General features: G+C 38.1%; 1 protein-coding gene across 1 annotated transcript in view; it reads right to left on the reverse strand.

Annotated features, from left to right (window-relative positions):
- Positions 1 to 717: 717 nt before the first annotated feature.
- LOC129375080 (TGF-beta receptor type-2-like) overlaps positions 718 to 18,878 on the reverse strand; it is a 31,162-nt gene continuing 13,001 nt past the window's right edge. The window contains exons 4-7 of the mRNA XM_055053906.1: positions 14,532 to 15,292; positions 12,825 to 12,966; positions 3,792 to 3,916; positions 718 to 2,843 (exon numbers count right to left, since the gene is read on the reverse strand). Of these exons, the coding sequence (XP_054909881.1) occupies positions 2,664 to 2,843; positions 3,792 to 3,916; positions 12,825 to 12,966; positions 14,532 to 15,292 (1,208 nt within the window). The 3' untranslated portion in view covers positions 718 to 2,663. The remainder of the gene's footprint in view (positions 2,844 to 3,791; positions 3,917 to 12,824; positions 12,967 to 14,531; positions 15,293 to 18,878) is intronic.

Genomic DNA, 18,878 nt, shown 5'->3' on the forward strand with positions numbered 1-18,878 from the left:
TTGTCTTTGTGTACGTGTCCAGAAAAGCAATGAGTGTTTTTAAATGTGCTGCCTTCACTTTGAAGCAAACGCTTCTTAGCGAAGGAGCCAGCTTTGTCTGATTCCATATTGCTGACTTGAAAAAAGCTAATGGAAAAAAAACAAAACAAAACAAAAAACAAACAACCCCCCCCCCAACATATTCTTATTCTCACATGTTGGGATATTTAATTGAAATGGATATTTCATGCGCAAAAAAAACCTCAAAATAAACCGTAACCCAACCAGTTTAACCCAACTATCCATTTTGCCAAAACGAGTTGTTACAGAATCACGATGTTTACAGTAACTGAAAGCTAAAGTGCTAAAGGACGCAATGCTTCTTGTTAAAGTCACTGAAATTCTGTTCTATTATTGTCATCCCTCCCTGAGAAAACAGAAATAAGTCATAAAAAGACAGTTTGGAACGTAAAATTTTCATCTGAGCGATATGAAGAAGTTAAATGTATTCACTGCTTCATGCAAATGTTACTTTGATACACATTTAGGATTCAAGCATTTTTGGACTTGGCCGTCTACTTACACAGTCCGTTTTATATACTGGAGGTGAAAGCTTTAAAATTGCAAGATAAACGGGAATAAAATCAAAACAATAAGTTCAAAGCTGTAGTAACAGAAATAATAAGAAAAGAAAAACTAATAAACTGGCTCAGAAATGTCAAAAGATCCGAAATCACATTAAAACACAATAGAAACATTTTTAATATTGACTTTACACTTTTATACAAAAGTTTGATACAAAATATTTTTGGAGATTTGCTGAGACATTGCTTTTCTGTATGAAAAAAATGGCACATTAGCTCATAAACACCTTACATATTCAGCTTTCATAAAATATAGAAAAGAGGACTTCTCCTCCAGTCGAGCATCCTCAACATATTATATTGCTTTCCTTATTCTTTGTGGTCTGAATAAACAGACCTAATAATCTGACATTACAGTCCTCTGAAGAAGAAACACACAAATACAAACATGAATATAGTGAAATCTGTGAAAACTCCTGAACAACTCTTACGCCAACATGCCTCTTTTAACCTAAAGCTTTCTCCTCAGGACATCAATGACAAGTTCCTTCATATTGTGTCCTATTTATATTCTAATAATTTATATTTTTAGATTAGAAATATTTAGGAATTTTTTGGTTTTTTTTACAATAAATACTATAGACATACCCAAATATGCATTTTTTAAAATTTGATTTCTTTGGTACAACATAGGACGACACTTTTTCTCAGAACTTCCAATTTAAAAGGATATTCTCTTTCAGATACTGATAATCTGCTGTAGATTCAATGCTCCTCCTTTTTGGCCCCACTAACAAAGTTGTGTAAAGCATATTTCTATTATTATTATTATTGTTGTTGTTTTACCAACATGATCTCACACTGAAACTTTCAGAAAAATTTGACCTTATATTGTGGGTTTAGAGTCAAAGAATTGATTTTAATACAATTTGTCATAACTGTGCATAGTGAAATCAGACTATGTTCACCTCAAAGGGTGTGTGGATGTTACAGTTGAGGTAAAGACTTCAACGTGTGAATCCAGACTTTAGGGGTAAATAAAGCTTCCTGTTAGACAACTGCAGCAAAGAGCAGTAAGACAAGTAAAGCACACTTTAAGACTTTTACACATCTTTACCAGGCAGAGATCCTCGTAGTTCATTAGTTTTAGCTGTCCAGTTTCCTCATCTAATTGTAAAGTCTCGTTTTGCCTCCATGTTTTGACTAAACGTTCCTCTAGAAAACATCACTCTGATGCAGAAATGCTTTCACAGACGCTCACCTCGCCACTTCTTGCTGCATAAAATAAACATAAAAGATGCAACCAGTTTCAAGCAGCTAAAACTGGTTCGTACATTGTGAGTTTGATGCCTTTTATCTGCAGCTGAATGAAAGGCCCAATTAAGTCAAACTGGAATAAGAAGTTAACCTTCTGAAACGAAAGGAGAGAGTTTGTTTGAAAGCAGGTTATGAACAGAAGGAGATGAGAGTGAGTCAGGAGTTTTGCACAGAGTTGCATCCTCCTCTCCTCCTCATGCATGTTAAACAGCTTACAGTCCTTGCAGATATAATAACCATCCTTGCACATTACATCTCTGCATAGATGATCAGTTTTCTTATACGCCTATATCCACCTGGCATCTTTGGTCAAGACATTCATCTAAAGCCAGAAATAAAACATAAAAAACAATACAGGCACTTGAATACAAAATAAGCTGTATATTAGTGTATTAAATTCCTCTGTAATTTACATAGCTCCCTTCTGTGTGCAGCTCCGTTTATTTTCCATACCTGAAAATTTTCTGTGAAACTGAAACTGCTCTCCACTTTGGTGTGCATATATACTGTATAAATTCTTATTCATAAAGTGCAAATAGTACTTGGTTAAAACTGATGCATAGTTTGATCTCCCGTGTTTGTTCCTGATTTGATCTTGATGATTTCTCTGGTAAAAAAAAAAACAAAACAAAATGAAAAAAATCACTGTCATCTTCCAGTTTGTCTCCTTTGTCACACGTCCTGTGGACTGAACAACTCCATCCATTGAAAGTCCTTCCTTTCTAAGCCGCTTGGTTGTAATGCCTCAGTCACCCTGGTGGGGGCAGCGCTTCTGTCGAGCGGTTACTTCTCGTCCACCAGAATGATCTCCTCCAGCATCTTCTCCTCCGAGTCGGAGCAGTCTGACAGCTTGTCCAGGTACTCCACGTCGTCGAAGCGCTCGGCGATGCAGTGCGCGGTGAGCCGGGCCTCCGGGTCGTGGTCCCAGCACTCCTCTATAGAGCCGCACACCATCTGGATGCCCTGCAGGGGGGGGACCACAGTCAGACGGTCAGTGGCAGAGACGGACTTCCAGACTGATCGACCAACTGTCCTGACATTCCTATCTACTGATAACGACAAGAGAAAATATTCTATAATTTGTCCAATTTTATTGGGGAAATTAAATCTGAGAGAAATCAATTCTCTCTATTGTTGGAAAACGTTTGAGGGGTTGCCACCATTTAGTCATCATTTTTTAAGAGTTTGCATTGTAAAAGAAAAAAAAAAACCTTCAGTATCAACAATAATACTCTTGTGATCGGAAGGTTGCAGGTTTGATTTCAGCTTCCTCCTGTCACATGTTGATGTGCCCCTGGGCAAGGCACTTAACCCCAAGCTTCCTATCGATCTGTGAATGTGATTGGGTGAATGTGACTCTAGTGTAAAGCGCTCTGAGTGGTCATGACTGGAAAAGTGCTATATAATCCATTTGCCATGAATAACTAAAAAGTTGAGAAACTGAGATTCTTCAAGTGATGCATACTTTGGAAAATTAAGAATTAAAATGAGGAAAGCAGTATTGATTTAGAAAAGAAATCTGCTTTTAATCCACTTTTTATTAAAAGAACTTGCCGAGGATGATTTATAAGCTTCTCCATAACCGAAGAAAGAAAAAAAAAGAATCTTTCTTGTGATTCCAGCAACTAAACCCTTTTTAAATTGAGTTCATAGAAAATCTGTGTTCATACTGAAGTTAAATCACACACAAGTGGCTCACTTTAGTAATTATGTGACATCTGAAGGTCACATAATTACACGAAAAATCCCCCCTAAAAAAGACACAGAGGTTTGAGGCTGTAACATGACTAAAGGTCGAGAAGCATGAACACTTTTGCAAGGCGCTGTTTCTGCATTTGAAGATAAGTTAAAAAAGAAGCATGCAGGTTTTCAAACAACATCACACGGAAAGGACAGTGTGGTGGTTCCTACTGCGTGGCTCGTCCAGCTGTTGGGGATCTCGGGTCTTCCTCTGTCTCGGAGGACGCTGTCCTTCATGCTCTCCACACATGGGTGCTCCCTCAGGTTCCCGAAGGGGGGCTTGTACTCCTTCACCTCTGCATGAGAGATCACACAAAACATGGCACAAGAACAAAAAGGTTAACCCCAAAATGTTACATTTGGACACATTTAACGGGCAGATACAACTCTGCTGAAGAGATAACAGTGAAACACACCAGAAATAAATAAACATGCACTGTATGATGTCAAGGAAAACTTCATTAAAGTGCATTTTTCTTTTTTCTAAAGACTACAAAGCGATTTTGTCTAAAGAAGTGATCTTATGTTGAACTCACAATAAATCTTTAGATGATAAATTGTCCCAGAAATGAATGTGAGAACCTATAACATTTTTGCTTTCCGACCAATTTAACTAATATGAAGACAATAGCATAATAATGCAAGTTTGCCTTCTTAAACACCAACGAACTTTGAGCTTGTAAAGAACTCTTAACACTGGAACAGGAAGATATTAATACCAAAAATATTAATAGACGTTACTGAGCTCATTTTAATTCAAAAGGTGAATAAGTGATTATTACGACAAGCATAGGTATAACTATGATTAACTGCAATCCAGAATAAACATTAATAAAGAATTCAAACTATTAAATGAAATAATCATTTTGCTCCTGTGTGAAAGAAACAAATTTCAGAGAATCTACAAAGCTCACAGATATGCAAGCAAAGACTTCTGGGACCTTTACAGTAACTTAAACTGAAATCCACACAATCCTGCTTTGTTTGGTTTAGTCTAAAGATAGTGGGGATTCTGACCATCATTAAAGGAAACCAGAAAACAAAACAGAATCAAAATCTGGACTCAAAAATGCAACCGAAAACACAAGATGATACACTTGAGAATTTCCTCAAAATTCAGACACCTGTACTGTTTTACAAGGCTGGCACATATTTTTCCATCGTCAGGTTTTTTTTTTTTTCTCAAACTCTTGTCAGGGATGTCTGTGCAAACTGTCTGGGACTCCATATGAGAAACTCTACGTTTTGTATCTACTGCCAACCTGGCTGCCTTTCCCCCAAAACTCCCTGCTTTCTCTTTTTCCCTGATTAATGTTCCCCTCAGGACTACTGTCTGCTTTTCTATTAGTCTGCAAGTTTGTATTCAGTCTAAAAAGTCCCAAGAAAACAGACACAGCCAGGTTTCTTACACAAACTTGGAGGTAACTTTGTTTTTGGAGGCCTGACTAATCCGCTGTCTGACTTTTACTAGGCTGTGGCGACACTCACACTTGTTTTGCGCAGTGAAAGTCATGCAATGCAGTTGCATAAATGTTTATGACACATTAGAGAAGTTTGCTTTGAAACATATAGCACAGACATAACCTACCATTAACTATAACTTATACAGGCCCTAACTTCAGTAAAGACGATAACGCCACTTCAGTGAAACCAAACTTGGTGAGGATTTTTTTTTTCCTCTTAACGTTCACAGATTATGTGGTCGAAAGAGCAAAAACTTTGTCCCCAGTGTGCAGTTGGGCAGTTTGATCACCAACACCCAATCTCTCTGCTCACACACGTACATACGACACCATCGGCCGCTACAGTCGCACACATCTTACAGTTCTGACATCTGGAAAACAGCTGCCTCCAACCTCTCCGCCCACTCTCCAGACTGAGCCAGCCTCTCCCTCTGGGGAATGAAAGCATTTCTACGTCTGCGGCTCCACAACCCGCCTCACTCCACTATTATCCCCCTTCTTGGCCCCACCCCGCCGAGGAATGCCATCGTACTCATTTTAAGCCCTAAATCTGGACTGGGTAAATTATACAGGGGAGAGATCCGAAGAAACAGAGTCAGATATATAAACGATCTAAGCGTCGAATCCAACCTTTTCTTTTCTTGGCGCTGTGTTGAGCTTTCCTAACTTTAAAGTTGTGGAAGATAAAAGGACAGGAAAACCATGTCTGATGCCTGACCAGCTGGTTCTGGGCTCCTTGTCTCAGATTAGATCATGGCAGCAGAAATTCAGAAGGCACAGGATGCAAGCAGAGGGCATCAAAGACAAAAGAAAGAGCTTCACCAAGGCACATTGAAACTGCCATATGTCTTTTTCAGTTTGTGTTGGTTTAGATGTATTCTTTCTCCAATTTTCTCTGAAGTGAGTTGAGTCATGGCTGATTCACTCGGCACTTGGGACAATTTAGAAAAACAAGAGGTGGAGCGTGAAAGCATGCAGCTCTTTTTCATTATGCTGTACATATATCAATTTAATGCCTTTGTACTTCTGATTCAGGACTGTGCAGAAAATGGCATCAAAGCTGCTGTGAAAAGACTTCCAGCTAGCAGTAAAAACAAACAAAAAGAAAACAGCTACAGTACAGCATGTATTCAGAGTTCGACTTCCCTTAAAGGAACAGCGTAGATTTTCAGAAACGGAGATTCTGTGGTGTTGTTGATAGCCGTCAGTGTTTTACTCACAGAAACAGAAGGACATTTGGAGAACCTGACTATAACTGCTGGTTAAACTGGAGCCAGTTGTGGTACTGTTAACACATTTTCAACCTCCCACTATCCTTGTTTTGAGACTATCACTGCAAAGTAAGTCATTTCTTAACACTGATGAAAAAGTGATTGTTCTGCTGGCATATTATTTCACTCTGCCAGTGGAAGTTGAATTTTTAAATCAAGATTAAAGAATTACTGACTTAAAACAAGCTCCTATGTCTTATTTAAAAGGTACTTGTAAGTTAGTTTTGTCTTATTTCAAGATAATTGCTCTCAAAACTAGACAAAAAAAAAAAAAAAAAAAAAAAGGAAAGATTTTGTGTATTTGCAGTCCAGCAGCGCTTTGTCCATTTGAACAAATCAAAAAGATTGAAATTGCAATTTTACTTATTACAATTGCAAACTTAAAAGGGAATATTTCTACACAGGTGACTGGCTGGTTTATTTCATACAATATATTTTAAACACAAATGGGTATATCTGTCGTTTTTTTTTTTAAAGAACTGGAACTCCTTTCAGGTGATCACCCATAAGGTCCTGATTCGACCCACCAACACCAACACCCAGTGGTTATGAGATAATCACTGCTATGAAGAGTTCGCCTGATCTGAGCAATCTGCAGCTGTTGAAACATTTTGGGGACGCTAGACAACCACCGAGTTTGTTTAAAAGAAAATTTGAAAAGAGTTTAGAAAAGCCCAGAAGAAGACCGTGTGGTTTGGGGACGTCCAGCTGGGAATCCCCAACACCTCTTATGCAAAGTTCAGGTTGTGAGTTGTAAGTCACAACTCTTTGGATCTGCAGTCACGAAGCGTGAAGTTTGAAGACACAAGGTCACTGATGAATCAACGTGTATGATGTGAAACAACAAAATTATTTTTAATTGGTTGGTTTGCGGTTGTGTATTTATCATGATCTGAAGTGGGATTTACTGTAACATATATCAAAACACTTCAATATTTATTGTGACATAACTGTGTTTTTTGTGCTACTAAAAATAAGTTAACTTAGATAATATTTGCATGTGTCTGGATATTTTCAATTTTTGCTCTTAAACTTTTGTTTCCTTTTCAACAATTTCAAGGTCATTTTCCTCACTTGTTCCTCCTGGTAATTATTACATGCAATGAATTTACTGCCTGAGAAAAGCTTAAATTTGAGACTTTCTCACAGGCCAAGTTATTACTATGATTTTTTATTTATTTTGATGACACACGTACCTTGTTGTATTCTGAAGCATGCATTGTTTTTGGAAACACACCATTAATGAGCCCAAAAAAAAAAAAGGCTCATCAAATGGACTCCTGGGGACACATAACATTATTATAACAGGTTCACGCATTGTGATAATAATATATGACAAGCAATATCGCATTGCCCATCCATTGTTTGTATAAAGACTTTATCTATAAGCGCAAGGATGTTTTCTTGGATTTTAGTCTTAATCAGCTTCACCCTGCTGCCTGTCCCAGAGAGCCACCAGCTCTGGAAAAAGGGAACAGAGATACAGTATGCAGAAGACAGGAAAAACACATAAACTGCCCGGGCCGCTTCTATCTTTAGTCCATAGGTGGGACGGGAACTGCTGCACTTCCCCTATCAAGAAGCGCAGGAGCACACTGGTCATCATCCCTCCCCGTCTGCTTGTGGCTGAATTGGGGAAATCATTGGTCTGTGATAAACGTTGCGTTGCAAAATGTTTACCGGCCGCCTGCCTCAGATGAGGAAGAAGCAGGACAATATGCAAAAGGAGGTGAAACCGTCAGGGTTGAAGGATTGCATTTATGTTTTGCCATTTTTTGGTTCTCTTACTGATATAGTTGTTCCGGATGTAGATAAACATACTCAGACTCAGATAATTTAGATAAATGCTGAGTTTTACTTGATAGTATGTAAAAATATGGGCTTTTTCTAGAATCAACTTTTCTGAGTTCTTCATGTTTATTTCAAAACATAAATTAGGACATTTTTACCTTAATATTTATGGCAAACATTTCATGGGTGAGAAAAAAGAAATAAAGTAAGAATGAAAGATTAAAGACAGATTAAAGGAAGAGAGAAACTAAGAAAGAAGGAAAATAGGGTACTACACAAAGAAAGGAACAAAGAACACAAGAAAGTAAAGAAAGAACATGAAGGACAGAGGGATAAAGAGAAAGAAAAAACATGTAGGTACGGGACAGGAAGACTGTGTGAAAAACAAATATTTTTCCATTCTTTAATTTTCTTTTTCCATCCATAGTCTGTTCTGAAAAACACTGAAATCAAATTCCAGATTTTCCCAGACAGCGTAGGAGTCCTGTGACAAGTTTAGTCTTTAACCCACAAGTGTAAAACTCCAGTTCTTTGTGGCCGCTGTCCTGTGGTTTTTAGATGTGCCACAGATACAAAACACAGGAATGAAATGGCTTAATTACCTCCTCCTTGTGTAGATAAGTCCTCCAGAGCCTTGGTAAAGAGCTAATTATTCTATTCAGGTGTGGTGCAGCAGAGGCACATCTAAAAGTTGCAGGACAGCAGCCATTGAGGACTGGAGTTTGACACCTCTGCTTCCTCTGTCATTATTCCCTGCCTGGCCCACTGTCCAAAGACATTGAAGAAAGGAGAGATCCAAATTTCCAAGGGTGTTTCAAACCTCACACTAAAAACAGTTTGTCTTGGAATAGTTTTCACTAAAATAGGAAATGGCCTATTTTCTTTTCAAATGCACCCACAGGGCTCACATAGTCTTACAGCTGGAAAGGAAGAGGGGGTTTGGGTCACATGGGTCGCACACTGTTGGTTTGCGTAACAGCATTGATGCACTTCAAGGAGATCCCCCCCGGAGAGGGGTTATGGGGCGGGGGGAAACAGGAAAGCACCAAAGCGGGAGCGTTCATGCCGAAAGGCGGCTCTCCATCTCTGCTCTGACACAATGGAGACGGGGGCAGCAGCAGAACTGAAACGGGACCGCTGAGACTTCGGAGGGAAGTGAAAACAAACGGTCGAGCATGGACATGAACTCCCGCACAATGCTTGAACTGCCGATAATCACTCATTTCTATGATTTGTATGTGTGTGTCAAGCATTCTGACCTTGCTTGACACACACACAAGTTACGGCACATTAGGGCGGCAGCGGGCCGATTCCTCCGCTGGAAGACAGATCGCCTGTTTGACACTTTCGGTCTTGGCTCCCGTCGAGACTAATGGGTCATTGATGGAGTTTTTGTCGGCATCTTGTAATGAACACAAAGAGGAGCTGAACGCTGCACTCCAACCGCATACAGATAACACACGGCTATTCTCTACAGGTCAACTTTTATCTATAAGCGGAACTTAAGAGGACATTTCCAAAGACTCCAAAGGGAATTTCATCAATAAGTGCTTGTACTGTTTTTGTAATTCCTAGCATCCGAGTCAATGTCTGAACTGCAAACAAAAACTGGTCACTGTGAATTAATACAGTGTACATAAATTACTACATTTCTTGTGGGCACACCTATATTGCATCTATTGGGGTCACATAACTGTATGCAATAGTTTCACTTCTGCTTTTAGGTTGGGGGAAGAAATAACAACCATCTTTTACTGTAAGTCCAGCTGTTCTGTGAAGGACGCCGAGGTTAACTAGAGCATATTAGTGAACAAAATGTCTCATGAATGCCACGGGACAACCAAGAAACACTCCAGAGAAGTCAAAGAGAAAATTGTGAAAACCCTTTCAGGAACAGCTGGGTTATAAAGCAATATTCAAAGCCGTTAACATCACAAAGACAACAGTTTGATCTAAATATTCTTAATGGCAAATGTATGCGTGTCAATCTAAACTGACAGGCTGTATGAGGGAAGTGGAGGAGCAGCAGCGATCCACTCATCAGGTGGGAGAATCTGCTTATGACTACAATGTTGGCCTTCACAGATCTAGTTTTATGAAAGAGTAGCAGGAAGAAAGTCATTGTGCAAAGAAAGCATTAGAAGTCCCGCTGCCAACGGGAATTCACATCACGGCAATAGTAAAATAAAGAACCTGGAATGTTGATGTAAAGATGGACGCAGGATGTTACTGGAAGACAAGTCGGAGTATAAATACTCTAAAAAATGTTTAACTGTAACATTAGTTACAGTTAAACATATTCATAGGGAGGCTGAATATTGACTTAGTCTCTGAAATAAGACATTAGTACAATGTTTTTTTGCAATGTGACAAATTCTGAAAAAGTCTGTGAGAAAAAGGTTCTTCTGCAGAAACTGTAAGCACCAGTGGAAAATGTCCTCATGAATTAGGAAATGTTGCTCTTCACTACTTCCAGCAAAATTTCCTCTACTGTCCTGCCATATTAATATCAAAGATTTGACAGAGAATTTAATTTCCAAAACAATTTAAAGGTTTCCACAGGCCACACGGGCCTGGGGCTAAATTTGGATCTCTCTAAAATGCTGTCCCTTCTGGCACCGATTCAACACGAACATGGCGTCTTTTTATAGGGTTCTTATTTTCTGTGGGTGAACCGCTAACCTTTCTGTGATGTACTGAGCCTCTTGGTTGAATCTCCGTTCACTCACTGCAGAATATATTTACCACAATGGATATTTAAAGGGTTCTTTGATTTCCACGCTATGTTGAATCATTTTCTGGCAGAAAACGCAAAGCTTTCAAAATAAAACCGTTATGTAAGAACACTGAAAAGAAAAGGTCTTAATTCACCCAGTTTTTTCATAACCAATGGGTCAATAGTTCTATTATCTCATATACAACTCAGTTCCTCCTGATTGAGGGAACAAAACAACTAATTTAACGACTAAAAACTATAGATAAAATGCACATTGTCGGATTTCAGATGACAAACTATACTATATTTGGTATTTTATGGATACAATGAAATAAATTAATGCCTTTGTTGCAGGCAAAAAATATCACAATATCTTATATATAATAGGTTTTTTGCTAAACTGTCAAAACACTGGTTCTTTCATCGAGTGCAGGGGACTTAATGTGTGAACGATTAATGAGTCAGAAAAAAAAACTGCTTCAGCAAACAAACAAATGTCTCTTTTTCACCAAGCTCAAATGATAAATGTAGTTTTCTAAAATGGTTTTGATTTATGAATGGATTTATGCATGCATATCTGTATGCTTCAAGAAGTATTTGAGTTGAATATGAGGTCAGATCATTTCTTCTATTTGTGTAAGTTTAGGAAATAAATGCAATTGTCTCAAGACAACAGAGGGAATTTTTCATGTCACTTTAAAGTATCTTAATATTAACAGAGAGTGATACAGACTAACTCCAGCAGCAGTATGGGCTTAGATTTTTATTTTGTGCTATTTTGTGGCACTACTGTGATAACAAAAATTACGATTTAAAAAATATGTTTTTAGGTAACTGTGTTGATGTGACTGCATGGTGCAGCAATCATAGAGCCACAAAAACAAATATTGCTCTTTAAAACATTCCTATTTACAATATCACTCCTGTGCACCCCTCTGTTTTGTACGATTCAGTTTCTATATTTATACTTCCAACAACGAGTTCTGTGATGTGAAGTTTTTCTATTTTGATACTCTTGCATAGTTTCCATCTTCACATGATTAAATGCGACCAGAAAAACCTTTTCCTATATGCTTGTCTGCTCTAAAAATATTTTTTTTCTTCCATCGTTTGGAAAATGTGGGAAAGCTTCCTGAGATATAGATATTTACAGGAAGTGTCTGTGGGTGAGACAGAACCAGTGAGTAAGTCCCAAATCCAGAACTTCTGTTCTCTGTCCAGACAAAATGAATAAGTTAGTCCGTTTATCCTCATGATTTCCTGTGTGATAACATGGAGCAGATTGGCAAGACAGACCCGACTGCAACATTTCACGTACTCCTTCTAGTACTGAACTAAGCATATAAACATGAAATGAGTAATAAATAATTCACATAAAGCTTAAATTATCAGCTTAGTTGAAGATCCTCAACTTATGAGAGCGGATATTTGTGTAAAATCAGGAGATATTTTAATCATTTCAAGTGGGATTGCTCGTTTGGATCAAATAAAAAGAATGAAGCAACCAACAAACATGTCAGCACAACTTTTAGATTAAAATGTTTTTTTTCCCCTGCATTTAAAAAAAAAATTAACTAATAAATTTCAGAGTATATCAAATATCTTTTTAGAAGACAAGCACTCTGTACCAAAGAGGCGCAGAAACCTGATGTTTTTTTACGCTGTAAGTTTAAAAAGCTTCGTGAGTTATTACCAAGCATCTGCTCTTATTTTAACCACCATTTCATACATTGCTGATGGTTTTATACAAATCCTAAACACCTAGAGTATCCTAACTTTATGAAAGAAACACAGAGCAAAACAAATCAAGACGTCAAAAACGCCTGAAAACCACAAATTTTGCCTTCAGCTGCAAAACAAAGCACCTTTAAGAAGAATTGATCACATTTTAATGCCTGAATTTACTTGCAATGCAAAATTTCCTGGGGATATCTTAGAGTTTCTGTATTTCCCACCATCTTACCTCCGATTGCGCTGCATCTGGAGATGATCTCCCACAGCACCAGAGCCATGGAGTAAACGTCTGCTTGTTTGAAAGACTCGATGTTTTCCAGATTGATTCTGGACTCCAGCACCTCAGGAGCCATGTATCTGGCCGTGCCCACCTGACAAAAAATAAAAAAACAAATTGGAAAAAAAATCAGACAAACACACAGACCTACACGACTTTGTTAAACAGCCACCCTCTATATGACTGTTTCATTGAAGGGTGCTCGTCGAGGAGCAAACTTTCATCTCTAGCTGCAGTAATTGGGTGACACGCGGTCACTTCGTGCCTGTGCATTTGTCACAACAAGTTTATTTGAAACAAAACACGATGGATGTGGAGAATAATTTGAAAGTAAATGTGTCCCTGAGCTCATCAATGCGACGCTTCTCTTTAATAACCTTATTATCAGCTTGGAAAAGAGAATCCTTCACATGCATTAAGAGCATTAAAATGCATTAGCTGTGCTGTGTGGCCAATGATGAGGCTTTTTCAAGATGAGTCATTTTAAAAACAGAGTGAGCTATTACATCAGAAAATTGAGTCCATTAAGTTCAAATCCTTGTGGAAAGAAAAAAATAGCCGGAGGCCGCTCATTAAGATACGGAACGCTGATTTTCTTTCCCTAAACTAACTTGGCGCCCAACAAAATAATTATTTTCCTTTAACTTTTCTAACATTTTATTACATTACCAAAAAAAACCTCTGTATTTTATTGGAATAATACACGTTTTTTTATTTTTATATTCTTAACAAATAAAGATCTGAAATGTGTAATGTGTTTTGGTTTCCAGACACACTTAGTAAATAATTAATATTGCAATTACATCTGCAAACTCTATGGACAATTCCCCATTAGTTCTCTAGTCCTGTAGACTCGTTTTTTTGTACATTGGTCCTAGCAAAATAATTAAAACCCATTCAAATATCTAGTTTTATCAACTTATTAAAAATGCTTTTTAATAAGGTCTTATTTGGACACACACTTCCATACTGCTTGCACTATGTTTCAATAACAATAGCTTATTTAGAATCAAGTTTAATTTTCCACAACACACTGTATTCTCCTGTAGATGAAAAAGTTTAACTATGTTTTCATCAGACCAGAGCATTTTCTTTCTTATGTTAACTGAGGAAGAAATGGATTGTGTCCACTACTTTTGGCTTTCTTCTCGTCAGTTCTTCCATAAACACAAAATCTGTGGAGTTTATAACTAATAATAGCCATGATGACGGATTATCTTGCCCATTTTCTGAAAGTCTGCAGCTCTCTCCTGACCCTGCCATCTTTATTACTGTATTAACTAGCTCCACTTAACAGTGATCAGCAGAGCCCTTTTTGAATGACGACCAAACTTCAACAATGGACTAAGGTCTAAGTGGTCGTCACTATTTAATCAACTTGAACAAATTTTAATCTAATAAACCATCAATTGGTAATTTATTGTAAGTTTCCACGTGTTCTCCACGTTTCCACTTTTTGTCAACTGTGTTCCTTGCTCTTACAACTAGATGTCATTTAGGGCAATCAGAGTAAAGGGGGCAAAAAAACTAATTAATTCACAAGTTTCAGATATTGATTGCCTCACTCAATCAGTCAGTCACATTAAATAGCAAAACTAAGCACAGTGAGAGATTTTGGAGCTGAAATTAAATGATGAATGTAGAAGCAGGAGGTCTCACCTGTCCGCTGTTGGCCAGCTCGTCCACAGACAGAGAGTTATCCAGTCGAAGCGCGAGGCCAAAGTCACACAGGCAGCAGGTCATGTCTTTTTTCACGAGTATATTTGAGCTTTTAATGTCCCTGTGAGCGATGGGGACCTTGCAGCGGCCGCAGGACGTGCGGTCACTGTGCAGGTGTGCCACGACACGGGCCAGCGAGCTCCCCAGCAGCCACAAGTCGTGCCAGGAGATGATGTGATTGGTTAGGTACTCTTGGAGGTTCCCCAGGGGGTGGTAAGCCGTGATCAGCCAGTACTGCCTCTGCCCCTTCCTCTCCTCTGCTGTCAGGAAGTGAAGCACGTTTTCATGCCTCAGGTCCGCGTCTGAGAAAATGTCCTTCTCGTTCTTCCAGGAGGCGTACTCCTCGAACTGGAAGATCTTGACTGCCACCGTTTCAAAGCCGTGCTCCTCCCGGACCGACGAGCCTTGCTTCAGCTTGGCTTTGTAGACCTCGGCAAAGCGGCCCTTACCGACCAGAACGTCCAGCTCGATGGGCAGGAGCTCGGTGTTGTGGTTCAGGTTGTTGGCGTGCGTGGAGCTGCTGTCTGAACCCTCGTTGTCTATGATGGGGTGCTTGTCGGTGTTGTCCAGCGGCTTGCCCTTCTTGCGTGGGTTTCCCTGTTGACTACAGACCCGGTAACAGTAGAACGAAGTGATGACAAAAATGGCTATGACCAGAAGAGGCACCAGGCTGACCAGGATGACAGGCCCAACCTGAGAATCTGTGACGAAGACAGTGAGGATAGACACATTAATACTCCGGATGAATCCATCTCAAGATAAAACTATCTTCATAACTACACTTTAGTATTGTGTCAACTGTTTGTCCAAAGGGCCCCAGTTAGGTCAGCAGTAGAGAGTGTGCAGCTGTCCCAGGTTCCGGCCCAACATCAGCTTTTTCCAGGAGGATTTTCCTGCTACTTGTGAGAATATTCTGCTGTACTCTCCATACGTCATGAATAACAAGCAGGACAAAATAGTTTTCTATCAATACTGTCCAACATAAAGGAAATTAAATGATTTCATACAAGTATTGAGTGTACAAAATTCTTGCGCTCACAGCAATTCAGCTCACTAACTTCACTGCAATTCATAAATACTAATATTTTAATTTTTACATACAGGTGTCAAGTTTGCATTAAATGGTATTTAATGCCATTTAATCTGTTCAATGGCATTAATAGTTTCTAGTATTGGTGCACTAGAAACTAGAGCACCAATACTATGTGATATTTTGTGATTTTGCTGTGCACTTCTGTATTTTATTACAGAAAAGAGGATTTTTTTTTAAACTACCATAGTAATTTATTCTATGTTTGACAGTTTTTTTATGGCTCTCATTTTCAGAAAAACGCTGGTGCTACTGTTCATTCATATTGCTGTTCTGCCCTATAACATTTTTATGTTAATTAATTATAGATAATTACAGTTTTCTTCCATTTAACTGATTGCAGTAAATTACATTTTTCTTGAAAGAGCTTTTTTTTGTCAGTTAATTAAGGTAAAATTACAGTTTTTCTGAAACAGACCTCTTCTGTTCATTGACAGTTTTGTGGGTCGTATGGATTTTTCTTTGCATCTTGGAAAACTAATGTCTACTTTGTCAAACTACAGATGTTCAGGGAGTTATCAGTTACAACTTCATAACAGAAACATAAAATGAAAGAAATTGTCACTAAGACCGTTGAGAAAAAGAGTTACTGTTACTGTGTTGCAGAACGCAAATGTGAAATATTGTGATCTTTGTAGTTATGTGTCTTTGAATACAAGGTAAAGATTTCTATTGGTACACAATGGAGAACAGAAGTTAGGACTCTATGCACATACTCTCAAACCATAATAATAGTTATTACCGAGAAGTTCTGTTAATCTAGCCAGTTTGCATTTGCTGTAGAAACATTTCATTTTGTAAACACGTCTGTTTTGATTGACAATATAATTGAAGAGAAAAATGAAAGAGGCTAAACTGTTTACGCTGGGATTTTTGAGAATTTGTCGATCTTTATGTTTCTCACTTTAATCACCCAAATTGTGTCCCAATTTTAGACACAGTTCTTTTTGTCTTTCCCTCAGGCTCCTTGATCTTTGCTGTTGTTTCCCCTCTACTTATTGGAGTATGCATAAGAACTTCTTCTGTGTGGACTTAATATATCATGCAGCTGATGATCCTTTGGTTGCAGGAACATTTCATGAATAGTCCTCCCAGTGGGTTAATTTAGGTGATTTTAGGTACTCATCAGTAGAGAATATATCCCATCAAGTTTCATCGAGATGGATATTCTCTAAAGCGCTTGAAAAGATGGAGATTTAACTAGTGCAAGTGAAGTTATGCAACTCTATCTGATAAGGATTGTAATGAAAACATGACTTTTACTAAGCCCCGCTTTTCCTTTTTTCTTTAGATTAGCACAATTATCATCCGATTTACACCGATTCCAAATTGCCTATTCAGATTTGCTTGTGGTATGCTCAAGTACGACGGTACTCTTAGGTCAGCGGAGGAACTGCTCTTTGGTTGTGGAATGTCCATTTAAATTAACGTCTGGACCACAGATTCAAAAACAACTCCAAACGCCGACCCAGCCGACCGCGTATTGTGCCTCTTTATAGCATTTGTTTTATTTTTGTATGCTAGGAGAGGGTGTGTCTGGAACCTGCGATTGTTTTGGCAAACAGCACCATTTGCAGCATTTACAGTATACATTTTCAAGTTGCAGTCATAAAACGGGATGTTTAAGAATATATCACTACAAATAGCACAGTGAGAAGTAGAAACTCTCTCCAGTTTGATCAGGCCCAAACTAGCTTTTGGTACTTTACAGTAAGAAATCTTCATGTTTTAACGTTACTTTTTACTGCTGCAAACATAAAGTGCAAAAAGATATCTTAACATAATCCATTTGTTACAATAAACGACAAGAATAAATTTTTGGAGGACTCTGTGAGACAAAGGCCTAGAGTCAGTCTTGAGCAAGGTAGTAATATTAATGTAAAAAATCATCCCACTAACTCCCCAGACCAAGCCCTCGAGCGCTCTATAATTTTTTTTCTCTTTTTTCTAAACAGGAAACCGCATGTCTGAAATCCTCTGCAGGGCCCCAGACAGACAGTTTGTTTTGACTTTCGTAGAGTGAGAAGGTTTTTTTCACAACAACCTGTCACTGTGCCTCTTGACACAGACATTTGAGTAAAACCCTCAAGTTGTTGTCTTCAACATCAACAGGTCTGCGTGTTAACCTTACATAACATTATATAAGATTAAATCAGTGTCATAAAACTCTTATTTTACCTCAAATTAAAACCTGCTTACACTTGCTAATTAAAAAGCCTTCACTATAAAAAGGAATGGATTATGGATTAGTAATTTGACATTTGGTGTAGTTAATTCATTCTGTTAGTTAATTTTGTCTTTGAGACAGAGGTCGATTAAAACACAGTTGAAGTTATAAAATCTCTAAAATGAAAAAGAAGGGAATTGACCTCTCAAGTAGAAATATGCTAAAATGCTCAATGAAAAATGCTGAAAAGAAAACTCAGTTAAAAGGTGAATAGGGGAGAAGATGGATGTTGTTCAAAGGAATCAGAGTTTACGCTCTGACCAGGCATGACGTACAAAAACCCCAAACAAGCTTAAAACTGGGTGAGTAAGTTTGCAAGAAAGCAACCATTTGACAGCTGTAATCTCTCCAGGTGTGGTTGTGGTCAAATCTAATGATTGTACAATAGAGATCACTGTGTTTTTTTTGTTTTGTTTTGTTTTGTTTTTTCAGATTTTTATGGCATTGTATTATATGAATACTCTGTTTGCTGTAGGAGTGTCATGGTGGCTCTTAACGGCAGACATTGTACATTAATCCTTAAAACTACAAAACACAATAATCCCAACATTTAGCCACACACACAGTTTTGACGTCACAAACGTCCATAACTTTGAAATTCTGAGGATTTTTGAACCGAAATATTTATTTTCGTTTCTGCTTCTCGGACTTCAGTCTCGTGACTTCTGAAGAACTCCTTCAAGGGAGTTTTAAACTACAAGTTTTCTTACTTCCTGTAGCAGCTTGCAGCTCTACAATGCTAATATTAGTTTGTATGTAAGCAGAAATAAAATATACTTCTGGGTAATTTATTTTATTTCCAATCTGTTCTAGTCTACACAGAAAATGACATATCAACAAAAACAAGAGGTTTTGCATACTTTTGTATGCCCTTTGGCTAACAAGGAGGTAAAAACCTTTTTTTGTTCCAAAGTCAGTAAATTAAGATCATTAATTTATTGATAAGATTAAAACTGCAATTGTTTAGTTG

This window comes from Poeciliopsis prolifica, unplaced genomic scaffold (genome assembly GCF_027474105.1).
Source record: "Poeciliopsis prolifica strain line A6 unplaced genomic scaffold, Auburn_PproV2 SCAFFOLD038, whole genome shotgun sequence".
NCBI classification, from domain to species: domain Eukaryota; kingdom Metazoa; phylum Chordata; class Actinopteri; order Cyprinodontiformes; family Poeciliidae; genus Poeciliopsis; species Poeciliopsis prolifica.